This window comes from Micromys minutus (assembly GCF_963924665.1).
Source record: "Micromys minutus genome assembly, chromosome: 2".
Lineage (NCBI taxonomy): Eukaryota > Metazoa > Chordata > Mammalia > Rodentia > Muridae > Micromys > Micromys minutus.
The window spans coordinates 16,950,035-16,966,531 of record NC_137971.1 but is presented as its reverse complement, the minus strand read 5'-3'; the positions used below and the strand labels follow the sequence as shown (position 1 = coordinate 16,966,531).

Sequence of the window (16,497 nt, the reverse complement as noted above, 5' to 3'; positions counted from 1 at the left end):
CAGCGCGAGCGCCCCCTCGCGTGGAGCCGCCCACTGCGCTTGCGCATATGACTCCGCGGGAGCTGCCGGGCTCAGGTGGGGACGCGCCTCCTCCGGTCGCTCGCGCAGCCGCGGGAACTCCGTGGAAACCGAAAGGCGAGCGAGGGCCGAACGCGGGAAGCATGAAGAAAGGGGCCTCTAGCGAGCGGAAGCAGGCGTGGATAACGTCGGGGAATGCGGGTGCGGAAGGTGGCGGGGCAGGGGGTGGTCGGCCGGTGGACCCCGGGGTGGGTCCCGGCCTGTCAGGCTTTCCGGCGGTCGAGCTTCCACAGTGCTTCGGGGTCCCGGGCAATCACGCATTCCCTCAGCGTCCCGCAGCCCCTTGGGCCACAAGAGGGCACCATACCCACCTGCCTCCCTGTCTCTGTGGTGACAGCGCCACCACCTACAGCTGCGACCGCAAGGTGGCGAGTGGGATCCGTTTCCAAACCATTGGGTTACCGATGACTGGTTGCTTTCTGAGAGAGTTGTCCATGGCAGACAGAAATTCGACAGCTCTCTTCCTTCTTCGATGAACTCTTGGTTCTCCAAACCAGGACTTGTCTTCCTAAAACAAGTGTTGACGGATAAATTAGAAAATAACCATAATATGCCTATTAAATGTCAACACAAATAACTTTTATGAAGGATAAATAGCCCTAAACAAATCAGCGAAAGTGGCAATGCTCTGTAATTGCAAATCTCTTTAATATCTCGCTTAATGGAAGGTAGTTGGATTCTCATACCTACATCTGCATGTTTAATAGTGTCCTGAAGCTATAGTCCACTCCCAAGAGGCTACGAGAGAAAAGGCAAATGCAGACACAGACTCGAAGTTCCCAAAGCCATCTGGAGTATCTTACTTTGAGCACTACTGCTTCAAATGTCTTCTTTTGATCCTTACCAGAAAGACTTTTTGTCCAGGCTCCCGTTGCAGCCATTTGGAGACATTCCCATACTCTAGTGTGAAGCTACTGATAACGATGATCCTTCAGCATCCTCAGCCCCAATGATGGGACTGATACCAGATTTGTGGAGTTAGTGGACCAGTAGTCTTTTATTAAATGAGTTAACGATTAAATGATTACAATGGTATATTAGGAGGTAACAGATTTTTGTTTGTTTCTCCAAGTAATCACTCATCATAAAAGCAATATCAGGTAGAAAAAGTCAAGCAATATAGAAAAGTAAAAATAATTCCAAATTCACCACCCAGTAGTAGCCATTATTAGACTGTGGTGACTGTTCTTAGATCAGTACATGAGGTATGAATTAAATACTTTAAAGTTGTATTGGCCATCATTGTGTGAGGGTTAATATATGTGCCACAGTGAGTGTGTTGTCAGAGGACAACTTTGTGGAATTAGTTCTCTCCTTCCAACTTTAAATACATTCAGGGGATGAGCTCAGATTGTCAAAAGTTGCACAGTAAATAGCTTTACCCACTGAGCCATTTTCTAGGCTCCCACATTTAAAACTGCTAATTAAAAACGAGTTATACATTTTAACTTGCAGGAAAAACCCAAAGCTGCTAACGCCACACTTTTTAGTATTAACATATGAATTTGTAGTTCAGGTTATACTGTATATTTGACTGACTTATTAGCGTGGTGGTCCTCTGCTGTCTCAGAGGTGGATATAAAGAATTCTTATAATGACCTTATTAAGGAACTTCATGTCAACCATGACGACCAGATATTTATCTCATAAATAAAGAGGTGAAACTAGGGTTTTAGTGAGAAACAAACAACTCAAGCCATTGGAGTTCAAAAGAAGTAGATAAATTTTTCTACTTTGGGAGAAAGGAAAAACATGGAAATGTGACTTGCCATGATCCTTGGAAATGTTTAGCATTTGAAGATGAAACTAGAAGGATTTTTGTCAATTGAGATAGTATAATCATTGACAAAGATGGAGAGTGAAGAAAATGAGTCATAAAGAGGAAATCATGTAGCTTAATAATAATAATGTTTTTGAATGCTTAGTGAGTATGATGCTCTTGATGAAAGTTATCTCATTGTTCATTACCCTGAGGGCAGGAATTGAAACCTAACTTTTGTTGTGTAGAAAACTTAAGTAACTTGTCTAGGGATTGACCAGGATTTGAAATCCAGTTCTTGTTTTTAAATATGTATTTCTCATAACTGCTAGCATTGAGAAATATTCTGAGAGTCTGAACTAGGACACAGTGATGAGGTCTGTGTGCTAGGAAGATTAGTTTCACATGAACTCTGTACTAAAGATGGTTTCAGTTTTTTTTTTTTTTTTTTTGTGTGTGTGTGTGTGTCTGTCTGTATATCTGTTTCAAAGTCTAGAGATGCTGGTTTTAATGAATGATATTTTACCACATGGATGGACCTTAGTGCATCTTTCTATTCTTCTATTGCACATGTGAATTCGGGCAGCAAAATTATGAATTATGGAAGATTTGTGTGGATTGCTAGTTTCTTCAAGAATTTCTGTTCATACATTTTAGGAGCAGGAAATGGATTTGTTATGGAAGTGTGTGTAGATTCGGTGGAGTCCGCTGTGAATGCAGAAAGAGGAGGTAAGGGAAACTAGACAAGGCATGGTGGCTGGCAGCCTTTTTTAGAGTCTGAAAATGAATACTATGAACTGACCTCAAAAGCCCTTGCCACGCTGGTCATGTGGGAGGCTACGGCAGAAGGGTCACCATGGAGTCCATTTGAGCTATTGAGGTTCTTAAAAAAAAAAAAAAAAAAAAAACGCCTTGTCATCTTTTACATAGTAACAGTCATTTTAGAAACAACTAAGTAGAAAACCTACTGAAAAGTTTGGTCTGGTGGCATGTGCTTACGGTCCCAGCATGACGGAGCTGGAGGCAAGACGGTTGAAAGTTTGAGGCCAACTTGAGCTACGTAGAGAGACCTTGCTTCAGAAAGTAGAGCAAAACCAAAAATTGATTGGAAAATAACTGTCTAATCTCTTTCCCCAAGCAGGTCACATTTCAAGTCAAGTGCCTATAATCCTGTTTGCTCATTAACATGATTATTTTAGTGAACTTTACAAGTTTAAAATTTTGAAAGAGTTTAAAGGGGAGCTAGAGAGATGGCTCGGTAGTTAAGGGCATTTGACTGCTCTTCCAGAGATCCTGAGTTCAAATCTCAGAAACCACATGGTGGCTCACAACCATCTGTAACGGGATCTGATGCCCTCTTCTGGTGTGTCTGAAGACAACAACACTGTTCTCATATATAATAGATCTTTTAAAAGAAAGAGTTTAAAGATATTTTTAGGGGTCTGGGCATGTAGCTCAGTGGTAAAGCACTTGTAGCATGTTCGGTGACCTACATTCAATCCCTAACCTTGAATAAGAATGAAAATTAACAGTGGTTTTAGACTTGCTATCTTTTTACCATTGATGTTGTTTTGCATTCTGAGTTTGTTTTTGTAAGAAGCATAAACATTTCTATCTCAAGATCAGAAAAATAATTTTTACTTAATTTTGTTAGTACTAGGGTAAAACCCAGGATCCTGTGCATGTGGGGCAAGCATTCTACTAAGGTGCATCCCCAACATTTTATTTTAATTAAGGATCATTCTTAAACATAACTGAATTAGTTATAACATATGAACCCCCATGTGCTGGCTAGGTGGATCATTTGGGAAGAAGGAACCTCAGAATAAAATATCCCCAGCAGATTGACCTATGGGCAAGCCTGTTGTGCATTTTCTTGATTGATGATCAATATAAGAGAGTCCAGCTCACTGGGAGGTACCACCCCTGGGCTGATGGTTCTGGGTGTTATAAGAAAACAGGCTCATCAAGCCAGTAAACATTAGTCCTCCATGACTTCTCTAGTTCCTGCCCTGGCTTCTCTTAGTGATGGACTTAAACATTTTGTTTTCCCTGACTGCTTCATCACAGCAGTAGAAATCCTACCATCCCAGCTGTTCATCATTCAGTTTTCTATTAGTGGCTTTTTTTGTTGCTGTGACTATTTGCCAGACAAACATAAAAAAGAAGAGTTTAATTTGACTCATAGTTTGAAGCGATGCACTGAAGGCCTGGCAGCAGAGCTTGAGTCAGCTGATTACATTGTGTCTACAGTCAGGAAGCAGACAAGTGGATGCTGGTGCTCAGGTGACTTCCTCTTTCCTTTCCTTTCCTTTTCTGTTTTTGGTTTGGAACTCCAGCCCATGAAATAGTACTACCCACATATAATGTGGATCTTTCCTCCTCAGTGAAACTTCTGGAAACTCCCTCAAAGATGCACTCAGCGATGTGTCTCCTAGGTGATTCCTAATCTAGTCAAATAGGCAATGAAAAGTAATCATCACAATCTTTACCTGGAGTTTTTAACTGGCAGTCAATCTTCTTTTGACTATATCATGGGTCAGCTGATTTTTTTATGGTAAAGCATAATTATTTACATGTTTTCAGTTTTGCTGTAAACTGATTTTCAAAATAACACATCTGTTTGCTATCCTCCAATGAGTTTTGTCTCACCATTTGTCTTAGTTAGGGTTTCTATTCCTGCACAAACATCATGACCAAGAAGCAAGTTGAAGAGGAAAGGGTTTATTCAGCTTATACTTACGTATCGATGTTCATCACCAAAGGAAGTCAGGACTGGAACTCAAGCAGGTCAGGAGGCAGAAGCTGATGCAGAGGCCATGGAGGGATGTTACTGGCTTGCTCAGTTTGCTTTCTTACAGAACCCAGGTCTACCAGCCCAGGAATGGCACCACCCACAATGGGCTGGGCCCTCCCCCCTTGATCACTAGTTGAGAAAATGCCTTACAGCTGGATCTCATGGAGGCATTTCCTCAGCTGAGGCTCCTTTCTCTGTGATAACTCCAGCTTGTGTCAAGTTGACACAAAATCTGCCAGTACACCATTATAAAACCAGATTAGACATAGGTATTTTAATCTATCAGAGTTATTTTGTTTATTGATGCTTAAAATGTCCCATCTTTGCCTTGTTGCTGAGACCCTTTAACACTACCCCAGTAGTCTGATAGTTCTTTCTGTATCAACATTCCCTTCATCTCAGAATTACCTTGGTACCTACTCCAAAGTAACTGTTTTGCTTTTTAAAACTCCGAGTAATGAGGAATGTTGTGAACAGTTGATGTTACTTTCTCACTGGCTGAACACTAGCATTCTACTGTTACCTGTTAATACTGCCTTTATTGCCTGTGCACAGCAACTCTAATACAGATTTTAAGAGAACTGGCTTAACATGAATTAACTCTTAATTTGACTGTCAGTACCACAAAGAGGGTTGTAGAGTACATTTGAGATTTGAAGTATTTTTCTTTGATTTCTTTAGTTAAGTTCGCAGGCTCTTCTCATATTTAGATAAACAGCCTGTTTTGTCAGATTGTTAAAAAACTTGTGTTTATCACAGGTGCTGGTCGGATTGAATTGTGTTCTGGTTTACTGGAGGGAGGAACCACACCCAGCATGGGTAAGTATCTTTTTTTTTTCTTTTTTTTTTTCACCAAATTTCTCATAGAGATCTTGGGACGACTGATTATTTAATGTTGTGCTAAGTATATGATGAGTATGGTACCAATTAGAAATGCTTGGGGTTGTAAATAACATCATCAAAAGTTTTAATCAAACATTTTTTCCTCAAACATCAAAAAATTAAAAGGTAAATAGTTTGTTTGTATCAAATGACAAGTACTTTTTAAGGAGCAGTATCTTCAGTCTTTCTTACTTGTTCTTAGCCATTGGCTTTCCTGTTATTTACCTGCTACCATAAACACTTTTTCTCTCATTGGCTTGCACTGCATCTTACGTTGCTTGGTCCTGGAAACCTACAGAGAGGCTGGGATGGGATGGGTTACACTTACTCTGAGGGAGAGCTCCCAACTGTGCAACAGCCTGGCACCTCAGCGTGTTTATTGTAGAGCACAGGTAGAGGAGTTAGCTAGTCTCGGGATGAGGACTCATTCGTCTGGGAGGAGGAAGCTGCAGTTGCTAGTTTGCACACACTGGCTATCATTTGTAAATACTCACTCAGGTCTGATACAGCTCAGGGCCTCATCCATTCTTTATACATGCACTCACTTTCCTCCTTTCCCCACAGGCCGCCTCCACTTTACATCACCATTCTCCAGTTTCTGTCAACTCTTTTCCTTTGGAAAAATACCTAAGAATAACTATATATGACCAATAATATTCTAACAACTTCTCCAGACTTGTTATCTCATAGTTGAACTTTAGTCTCCTTCTATTCCTAAAGGTGTTCTTCAAGTAGTAAAACAGAGTGTTCAGATTCCAGTTTTTGTGATGATTCGACCTCGTGGAGGTGATTTTTTATATTCAGATCGTGAAGTTGAGGTGATGAAGGCTGACATTCGTCTTGCTAAACTTTATGGTGCTGATGGTTTGGTATTTGGGGCATTGACTGAAGATGGACACATTGACAAAGAACTATGTATGTCTCTTGCAGGTAAGACTTTATATATGAAGTGTAAAACACACACACACACACACACACACACACACACACACAAGCATGCATGTTCACTCCTGATAGAGAAAAAAAATCCCAAAATTGATTTTTCAGTCATACCTTCAGACACTTAAACTAACCTAATTTAAAAGAAGTTGTTTAGGTGTTTTTCTGGTAGAGTGTACATATGACAAAGCCATCTCAACATTCCTTTGTGCTGTAGATCAGATATCACTCTTACATACAGAGTTTAAGAGAAACTTACATTGATTACATTAACCAATGCACCAAAGCTTGAGAAGTTATTGTAGTTAGTGGTAAAGGGAGAAGGTGGTGGGTAGGACACATGTAAACTACCTACATTATGAGGCCATAGTTTTTCTTGAAGAGCCTCAGAGTATTAAGTAATTAGATGTAACCTTGTCATTACGGTTCATGTAATTTGTGTTTGATGCCCCTAAGGTGTAGATATTTTAGATAAAAGTCAGGGCTTGGTGGAAAGATAGGACTTTTGAGTTTATAAGACTGCCACAGCTGCCATTTTGTTATTGTTTTAGTTCACTATCTTAGCAGAAGACAGTATAGAAGTTTTAGTCAAAAAGGAGAATTCTGCATTTAGTAATCAACCTCTTCACGTTGTTGGATGACTTTCTCTTTTAGCTCTTTGCCGCCCCCTGCCAGTCACTTTCCACAGAGGTGAGTCATTTCTGTTTTATATGTTTGTTAAATGGTGTCAAATTTTACCAGATGGTACAACCTTTCTAATGAACACTTCTATAATGTTTCAGTGAGTCTAGTTAGTATCTTTCTTGGGGAGAAAAGTTATAGATTTAGAGATGGTGTGTAGTGTCTAGGAAACTTGTAAGCTCCATTATGAAATGTCATTACACGGCAGTGGGAGCATGTATTTGAGAAGAAAGTAAACATGGCCTGTAAGTGCATGTGTCTAACAAATCCTGAGATTCATGTTTTTATTAGATTGCCTTAGACCCTATACTGCCCTAAATGGAATAAATCTCCATGGCCACTTAATGAAATGTACCACCTGGCTTATGCCAGATATAACTACTCTTAGAGTTTGCAGTGAGCTCATCTTTATCAAATAGAGACTTTTTGTGGGGAGAACAAGTAGATATGAAAACAAATATCAGACATGTTGTGAAGGGACAGATGCTAATGGCTGTAGTTCTATATACCTTGGCTTACTCCTACTATGCCTTGGCAAAATGGAGGGACAAGTGTCACTTGTGTTTAGAAGGCTTTACCATTGCACATGAAAAGAAATCTTTAGTCAAAACGTTGATATACTTGAGAAAGTGTTCATTTTTTTTCTTTTAAATAGGCTTAGAGTGAATTATCAACATCTGTCTCTATTTATAGACATTAAGATAAAGTATTTGTTACCCTTTGAAATACATGACACTACCAGAAACTATTGTTTTGATTTGGTTCTAGCAATGTTTCTTGTAAAATGGCAATAACTAAACGACTTTAGGTTGTTAACATCTTGAGGCCAGGCACAAAAAAATATTTTCAACAATGAAAATTATTTTTAATTTCAGACTATTATCTGAAAAAAAGTTTAAATTTTGTTATACTTAATAGTTTTTAATATTTATATATTTATGTATATGAGTGCTCTGTCTGCATGTGCATCTGCACACCAGAAAAAGGCATCAGATCCCATTGCAGATGGTCATGAGGCACCGTGTGATTGCTGGGAATTGAACTCTGGACCTCTGAAACAGCAGCCTGTACCCTTAACTGCTGAGCCATCTTTCACTTCATGATCAATAGTTTAAAGAAATAAACTAGTCACATGGAGTGTATTTTTTAAATTTTAAACTAAAGGGGGCTTCAAACTTATTCTTTCTCTTCAGTAAGTCTAACAATATTTTTACAATGTGTAGAAATATTAGTGGGTGAGTGTAAGTTCACTTTCTGCAGTGTAGTTTGTCTGAAGTTCACCTTTTCATCCTGTGTTAATAAGGCAGTGTAGCCATGTTGAGAAGTGATGGCACCAAACCAGAGAAAACTCTGAACATTAGCTGCCCTTGTGCAATAAAGGGGGCGGGGAGAAAGGGAGTCTTTCCCAAAGGACTCAAAAGTACCTCTTCACCACAAATGAGAACTCTCGTAGTATGTGATAGTGCTGGGCTCCAAAGCAGCAGTGTTTTTTTCCCTTAAGCTAGGCCACTTTCTCAGTGTTCTGAAGAGAGAAGTCCTATCCCTCTCCCTCTGCTTACTTCCTTTCATCTCTCCTTTCATCCCTCCTCACCCTCTCCACAAGCTTGTGCCTCCATGCCTGACTTGAGAGGGGAAGTGTGGTAGTGGAGTGCAATTGAGACCTCGTGTAGTCTGTTGGAAACAACCAGCCTTACACTATGGGTCTTGAGTATATCAGAGAAATGATTTAGTACAAATTCTTACTCGGTAAATGTAATTTATTGGATGTGAGGCCAGGTTTCTCCTAAGAAAGGTGAGTGTAATGTCTCATTTTATGCAGTGTAGTTTGTCAGAAGCCTTAGAGTACTTATCCAGATGTCACCATTTGCCTACCATGTCTAAATGCTACCTGTATAAATTAATAATTCCTTAAAATAAATTTTAAGTAAGTTTGTTTCAAAGAGAAACATTGGTTACTGACAATTTAAAACCTGTCACTTATCTGCATCTAAGTAAATACACTTATTGAAATATTTGCTGATCAAACACCATGCATACTACCAGCCGTGTGTAGACTTCTCTACTGGCCAACTCTGACTCTTAGAAAATAAGAACCCTTAGGAATAAATAAACAACCCAAAAAGCTCTTAAAGCAGGCATGGTGACACACATCCTTAGTCCTGGAACCCTAAATTAGGTGGAGGCAGACGAATCTCTGAGTTTGAGGATAGCCTGTTCTACATAGCTACATGATGAGCCCCTGTCTCAAAAAGAAAAGAAAGACACTTATTTGTAGCTTTTTCTGGTTTCTGTGGTCTAAGTGCTTTTCCCTGACTAATTTTAAATGTCAGCCCGACTTACAAAATTATGAATAGTTCATAATTGTCTGTTGTAAGCCAGTATAAATCTAGCATACCATTATTGTAATATGTATTATAAAAGTGTTTTTATATGTAAACATATATATGCTACATTTTGGAAACTGTTGAATTAGAGGATATTTCTGTTGAAAATTCAAATCAGTTATACTTATTTTAGCCTTTGATATGGTTCATGACCCAATGGCAGCTCTGGAGACCCTCATAACCTTAGGATTTGATCGTGTTCTGACCAGTGGATGTGATAGTTCAGCACTGGAAGGACTGCCTCTAATAAAGCAGCTCATAGACCAGGTACAACCTCTTTTCCTTTACTTCTTAAGATGGCTGTGGTTACACTAGACATTCTACCATTTAGCTAGTTTATAAAAATGAATATTACTGACTATGCTTGTGGAAGGAAAGCAAAGCCAATAATATATCATTTTTATTTATTTATTGCATGGGTGTTTTAAATAGCCAAGGCACTTGAGATCCAGTTGTAGACAGCACATCTTACCTTTTCTGTCATTAGTCTTGTCTTACAGTTTTGCAGCACATCTGGTTACTGTTAGCCTGTGTATATGCAGGGGACCCTTGTAAAACTTACAGTTGTCATCTGAACATACATCCTAAAGCTTATGTTCTTTCACATTTTTCTCACCTGTCGATATAGAAGGTAATGTTTTCTCCTGATTCTCCCAGTGAACTAGATTTGTAAAGCAGATGGTTTTTTTAAAATGATCTTTTACATTGTTTCTGTGTGTGCATGCATATGTGGTTGCCATAGCATGTGCGTGGAGGACAGAGGACAATTTACAGGAATCGTTTCTCTGTTCACCATGTAGGTTTAGGAATTAAACTCAGATTATCAGATTTAACAGCAAATATATACTTATATGTTTGTATTTATGTGTCTTCCTTTATATCTAAGTTCCATTCAATAAGAACTTGACTCTTGTTCGCCATGGCAAAGAAATAGATTTTTTTCTCTTCTCTCTTATGTTTAGTTCCTGAGGTATATAAAAACCAACAGAAGAACACATATATGACTCTGAATATTCCTGTGTGTGTGTGTTAACAAAGAAATGTAACCGAAAGAGATACTTAGAATTAGGGGCTTACATTGAGAAGGGCAACTATTTTCTAGAACGATAAATAGATTATTTATGATAGGCAATATGATAACTTTATAATTTGTCCCTATCTTCCAAAATTATCAGAAATTAGATTTTTCTAGTCTACATTAATGAATTTATGGCTTTGTTGGTATTTAGTTAGTGAGGCATGACTTAGTGAATTCCCACTTTCCCACTTCCCCCATTAATTATAAATATACAATTATGTTATATTGTCTTTTCTGCTAAAATCTTACTTAGATACAACTGTTTTCACCTTACTACATACTACAAATTCAAAATCTCTGTGACTTTTTTAATACGATTTTTCTTAAGGTGGTGTGATTATAAAGTATATTTTCCCAGCTATTCTTTGAGTTTATAACACTACTTTTTTGTTTTGTTTTGGTTTTGCAAGACAGGGTTTCCCTATGTAGCCCTGGCTGTCCTGGAACTCACTCTGTAGACAATGCTGGCCTTGAACTCACAGAGATCTGTCTGCCTCTGCTTCCCAAGTGCTGGGATTAAAGGTGTCAGCCACCTCTGCCTGGCTAACATTATATATTTTTAAAGAAATACAATAAAAGTCTTTCTAGGAAAAAGTTATGATACTGAACATCTTTTTTGCTCAGTACCCTTTCTTGAGAGAGAGAAACATGAAGAAAGAGAGACAGAGAAGAGCTATTAAATAGTTAAACATTAGCAGTAACTTAAAATTTTTAGTATATTTATTAATCCAGTTAAGAGAAAGATACTGAAATTTACTTTTCCCCCTCCTTTTCAGGCAAAAGGCAGGATTGTGGTAATGCCAGGTATTTATCTCTCTGTTTTTTTCATATAACACTGAAATAAAAATTTGGAAGAGTAAATGAGTCAAAAAACCAAAGCAGAAGATGTTAGAACATGGCACTTAGATATTAAAATACACAGGTTGATTTTAAAGTTTGACAATGAGGTCTTTGCTGTGATTTATAAGAATGTTCTGACAGAGGTTGGCTCAAAGAGGAGCGAATGAGGAATTTCTTCATATTTGCTTTCTCACTGTGTAGAATATGAATTTGGATGTTTATCTCGGTGACGCAAAGCAAGTTGAGTGCTGCTGTCCTGTGATCCAGCCAAGTGTTCGCAGCATGAATAAATGGAGAGTTCTCTCAGTCATGCATGCCCTTGTCCCAACACACTAGGATCTAAATCACATATCAAAACCCACCTTCATGATATGTGCAAAAGAAAGTAGGGGTAGAAGGAACATGGGTCAACATAAAAAGGCTATATATGACAAGCCTATATTTAAAAAGCTCAAAGAATTTTCACCAAAATCAGTTCGGACTCAGTAGATTTAAATAATTTCCATAAACTCACAGTGTTTTACAGTATCAGTAGGAAAGCCCAGAACTCTAATCTAAACCTGACTTGTCTACCCATGTTTTTTCCTGTTGTGTTGTTTTATTATTTTTTTATTTTAGACAGGGTCTTGTTTAGTCCAGGCTGGTCAAATGCTCCAGCCTCAGGTACTGAGATTAGAGACTTTCACCACCCTGCCTGACTTGCTCATTCTACTTCTTAAGGGCTCAGCAGTATGGCTGACTGTAGCACCACCAACAACCACCACAAAAAGCCAAGTTAATGAGTCTGAAGAGGTATTCTTAAAACATAGCTTAAAATACAAACTGTATAATACCATCTTAAAATGTTTTCAATAGATCTTCCATATCAGAATATTTCATATTTATAATTATTGGTATCAGTTAAGATTATAACAGTTACAAATATATTAAGGATTAACAAGATGAATGTCATCTTAAAGTATTTGGCTGTGTGGTTTGGAAAAGGAAGAGGAGTTTCTTCAGTGAACTGAAACAAAAGTTAATGTTAGCATGAACAAGCTGTAAGGAGTTTACGTATTCATTTCCAGTACAGTCAGTGTGCTCTTCAACCCCGAGCCAGAGCAAAATCATCATAGGTTCTCTGTTGAGCCTAAGTTTCTGATGCTTTTGCAGCCTTTTCCTCAAGCCCATATTCAGCTTCCCATATGTTTGATTTTGCTTAAGTTGAGGGGAAAGCAGTGGCGAAGTGCCAGATGCTCTTCCTTGTCCAGATAGGTTTTTTAATCCAAAGATAGTAACGCATGGCATTGTGACAAAGATCTGTGAATAAGTGAGATTTCACTGTAAGCTCTATCCTTAAACATTCTCCAGCGTCTGGAGCATAGGTCTTGTTTTCTTTTTCCTTTTTTCCCCATGTATACGTTTTTAATTAATATTTTTAACCAAACTACATTGACACGGGATTTATATGACAGACTCACCAGTGGGTTTGTCAAATGTACAAAATTTGCCATTCTCTACAATATTGTTTTAAAGCTACAGAACGGTGGCTCTCGCTTTTTTTTTTTTTTTTTTTTTTTTTGGTCTCAAAATCATTCTAATATCCTTGGAATCATACTATCCTGTTCAATGTGCAAAGACTAACAATTATCTAAGCATTCACCTCTTTCTCCTGATTGTTCATCACTGTCTTGGTTCTTGGTTTCTGTTTTGTTTTATTTATCATGTCTATGATTTTTTTTCACACTTTCATCCCACAGTTTTTTATCTGTCACAGAGTTTGAGGTTTGTGTCTGTGTACAGTAAGGCAAAGAATACAAATAGGTTTGTAATGCATTGCTGGGCATGTTCTGAATAGCTACAAAATAGATAGCAGCTAAGTGCACCTCCAGTGGTTAGACTCTTTCAAGACCACATAAAGAACTCCTGCTAGAAGAGCATCATACATGACTGACCAATGAGCAAGGACCAGCTTGATTAGGAACTATATAAATAGGAAAGCAAACCTTTAGTAGTCTTGGTGACTACCAATGTTGAGTGAAATCTTAAGTAGCTCCCACAACTCCTCAGAGCAGTTTGGTAATTTTCTATGAAAATAACAATTTTTGTTTTGTGGTTTGACATTTTTTTTCTTTATAAGTTAAAGACTCAAACTTCCATTGATAGATCTTGTTTTTTTAATACCATTTTAGCTTAATTCTTGAGTCCGTGAACAAAATTAGAATGAAGAGTTTTAGGTAGAGTAAGAATTTATCTATATTTAAATCTTATGTGATATTCTATTTTATTTAATGTATTACTTTTTTTATAACAGGAGGTGGGATAACAGATAAAAATCTGCAAAGGATCCTTGAGGGTTCCTGTGCTACAGAATTCCACTGTTCTGCCCGATCTTCTAGAGACTCAGGAATGAAGTTTCGGTATAAATACATTCTTTATTGATATACAGGAGAGGATGAAATTAATTTTTCCCTTCTTAAATAAGAAAACCTTAGCTAATGTCATTATTAAGTAATGGAAAATTGTGATTAGTCAGTATTATCATTTGTTTTTCAGTTGAAAAATATTCCTAAGGTAATTGTTGTTCTGCCAGAAATAAGTGGTAACTTTAGAATATAAGTAAACATTTCTTGCTCTTGCTAGTCCTCACCATTATTAAGGCTTTATCTAGTCTGTGAGTCTGTTGAGAGAGAGACTGTTAATTCAATGGGAATGATTTCCTAATTGAAGCATTGCTGAACTTTATTAGATTAATTAAACAGTAAAGTACTAAGTGAGTCAGATGCTTCCATGTACGCATTCTGTATGCTATCCTTTTATAAAGTTAATCATTGATATAAGGCAGCCTCAATGCCATTTTTATCTCTCCTATTGTAAATAGTCTTCCTTTACCTTTGCTCTCTACTTGCAGTTGTTTTGAAATTTTATCGTCATTAAGGACTTTAATCTACTGTGTGCTTTTTTTCAATATCATAAAGGATTCCTACAACTTGAATCATCATCTCATTTACTAGTTGAGGGGGTGCAGGATAAAAAAGGAAGACCCTTAGTATGTACATTTTCAGTTATAAAATCCAGTCTCCTGCCTGGCAGATTTAGCTGCTAGTTTTTCAAGTGATTAAATAATGGAAATTGTGGACTATTGTAGTCCAGCATCCTTGACCTCCCCTTATTCTGAGCCATGAATTAATTGATCTACAAATCGAAGCACCAGTAGGAGAGTGTATTTAACAACTGATATGGCTAACCATTCCTTCTTTGTTATTCCTATTGCAGAAATTCCTCTGTTGCAATGGGAGCTTCTCTTGCTCATTCAGAATATTCTCTAAAGGTAACAGATGTGACGAAAGTCAGGACTTTGAATGCTATTGCAAAAGATGTCCTAGTTTAGTTAAACTTGTCTGAGAGACTTGGGTATCACAGTGTGAAGGTACAAGTTGGATCAACAATCTCTGTGACACAGCACTAACCTTCCACTTGGCCATGGATGTTTCTAAGAAGAAAAAGACATTGGGACAGCAATGAGATCACTTTCTTTGGTGATCATTGCTGTCTGTCATCATGGGTAAATTTAGTCCATGCTTCTTCCATGAAGAGTGGCTTGGTCGGTTTTCAGTGGCTTAACTGATGAACTGACAGAGTTCAGCTGCAAGGTATGAAATCAGTTTGCTTCAGGGTCAATTTAGAGTCACTTTTGTGCCTTTTTGGTTTGTAAAATAAAAATTCTCATTCTATTGTGTTTTAGTCTCATGTTTTCACTTAATCGTTAGCAGCTTACTTATGAAAGAAGATTGTTTTGCTTTTCTGTTTCTTTCCGTTTTTCTTTCTGTCGTGTACTCATTAGATATTTGCTGTGGGCTGGATGAAAGGTTACAGTAAAGTGGTATAGCATAAAATTCCTGAACTTAGACTATTTTTCTTTCTCTTACATTCTGACATCCAAGCTGAGGCAAGGACATAGTGTGTCTTCTAGTGTGGATTCTAGATTTCTCTGGATCTTTCAGAAGCTGCAATGAAAAATGGTGCTAACAACATAGACAAAACTCCATATGTCTGAAGGGGGGACAGGGACTCAGGGTGCTGGATGACATAGTGATGGCCACAGCTAAAGGCAGACCAGAAGTCAAGAAGAAAGTACATTCAACAGAAGTAATTTGGAAGTGAACATCATACTGGGACCACATAAGATGGCAGATGCCTCTAATTCACACTGCTAGAGAAGCTGAGGCAGGATAGTGGCTTGAGTCAGGAATTCTGGGCTATAGTAGACTATGTCACTCAGTTGTCTACATTAACTTTGACATCAGTATGGTCACCTCTGGGGATCAGATGACCATTAGGATGTCTAAAGAGGGATGAATCAGTCAAGGTTAGAAAGTCACTACTTTAAGGATAAGGCAGTGATCATGGGGATGGTAAGGTATGATGGGAGGGTCAGTTGCAAATGAGTTACAGATGTTTGATTTGGGGTTGCAGCCTGTGCAGGTGGACTTTCATGATCCTGGGGGTTTTGTTTATGCTAAGATTGCTGAATGGCTCTAAGAACTTTTCCATTGTTACATCCCCAAACCTGGAAAGCGGGATTTAAAAGTTCCCAGCACTTAGGGAACTGAGTCAGGAGGATTACCTTGAGTTTGAGACTAGCTTAGGCTACAAGCTAAGACCTTGTCTCAAAAAATGAAATAGCAGGCTTGACTGACAGCTGCAGTTTAGAGTACTAGGTGCTCTTCCAAAGGAGCCAGGCTCAGTTCCCAACGACCACATGATGGCTTGCAACCATCTAAGATTCCAGGAGATCCAAGGCCTTCCTCTGGCCTCTGTGGACATATAGCATACATGTGGCACACAGACTTACATGCAGGAAAAACTGTACACAAAACAAAATATATTTTAAAAAAAGCCAAATCCAGCTAATACCAGATAGACTCTGTATCATATATACTTGCAAGGAAGTTAGTGTTTTGGCCTGACCCTCTCCCATACTTGAACAGTCTAATCCTCCTAAATAAGAATTCTCCTGTTATCTCTGTTTTAACTAAACAAATTAACAAGGGCCTATGAGGTGATGTGAATTCCTTGA

The 16,497-nt window shown here is 38.2% G+C and overlaps 1 protein-coding gene across 2 annotated transcripts; it reads left to right on the top strand.

The window, feature by feature from the left end:
* The first annotated feature begins 65 nt into the window (after positions 1 to 65).
* On the top strand, positions 66 to 15,134 carry CUTC (cutC copper transporter). Of its 2 annotated transcripts, none has more exons than XM_080911200.1 (9): positions 66 to 219; positions 2,495 to 2,566; positions 5,394 to 5,453; positions 6,237 to 6,446; positions 7,110 to 7,145; positions 9,684 to 9,787; positions 11,375 to 11,402; positions 13,732 to 13,837; positions 14,694 to 15,134. In XM_080911200.1, the coding sequence occupies exons 1-9, from the start codon at positions 162 to 164 to the stop codon at positions 14,806 to 14,808; spliced, it is 789 nt and encodes a 262-aa protein (XP_080767326.1). In that variant the 5' UTR covers positions 66 to 161; the 3' UTR covers positions 14,809 to 15,134. The 2 variants fall into 2 exon arrangements, with proteins under 2 accessions (XP_080767326.1, XP_080767325.1); XM_080911199.1 differs by having other exon boundaries at positions 9,654 to 9,787; positions 14,694 to 15,131.
* Positions 15,135 to 16,497: the final 1,363 nt, after the last annotated feature.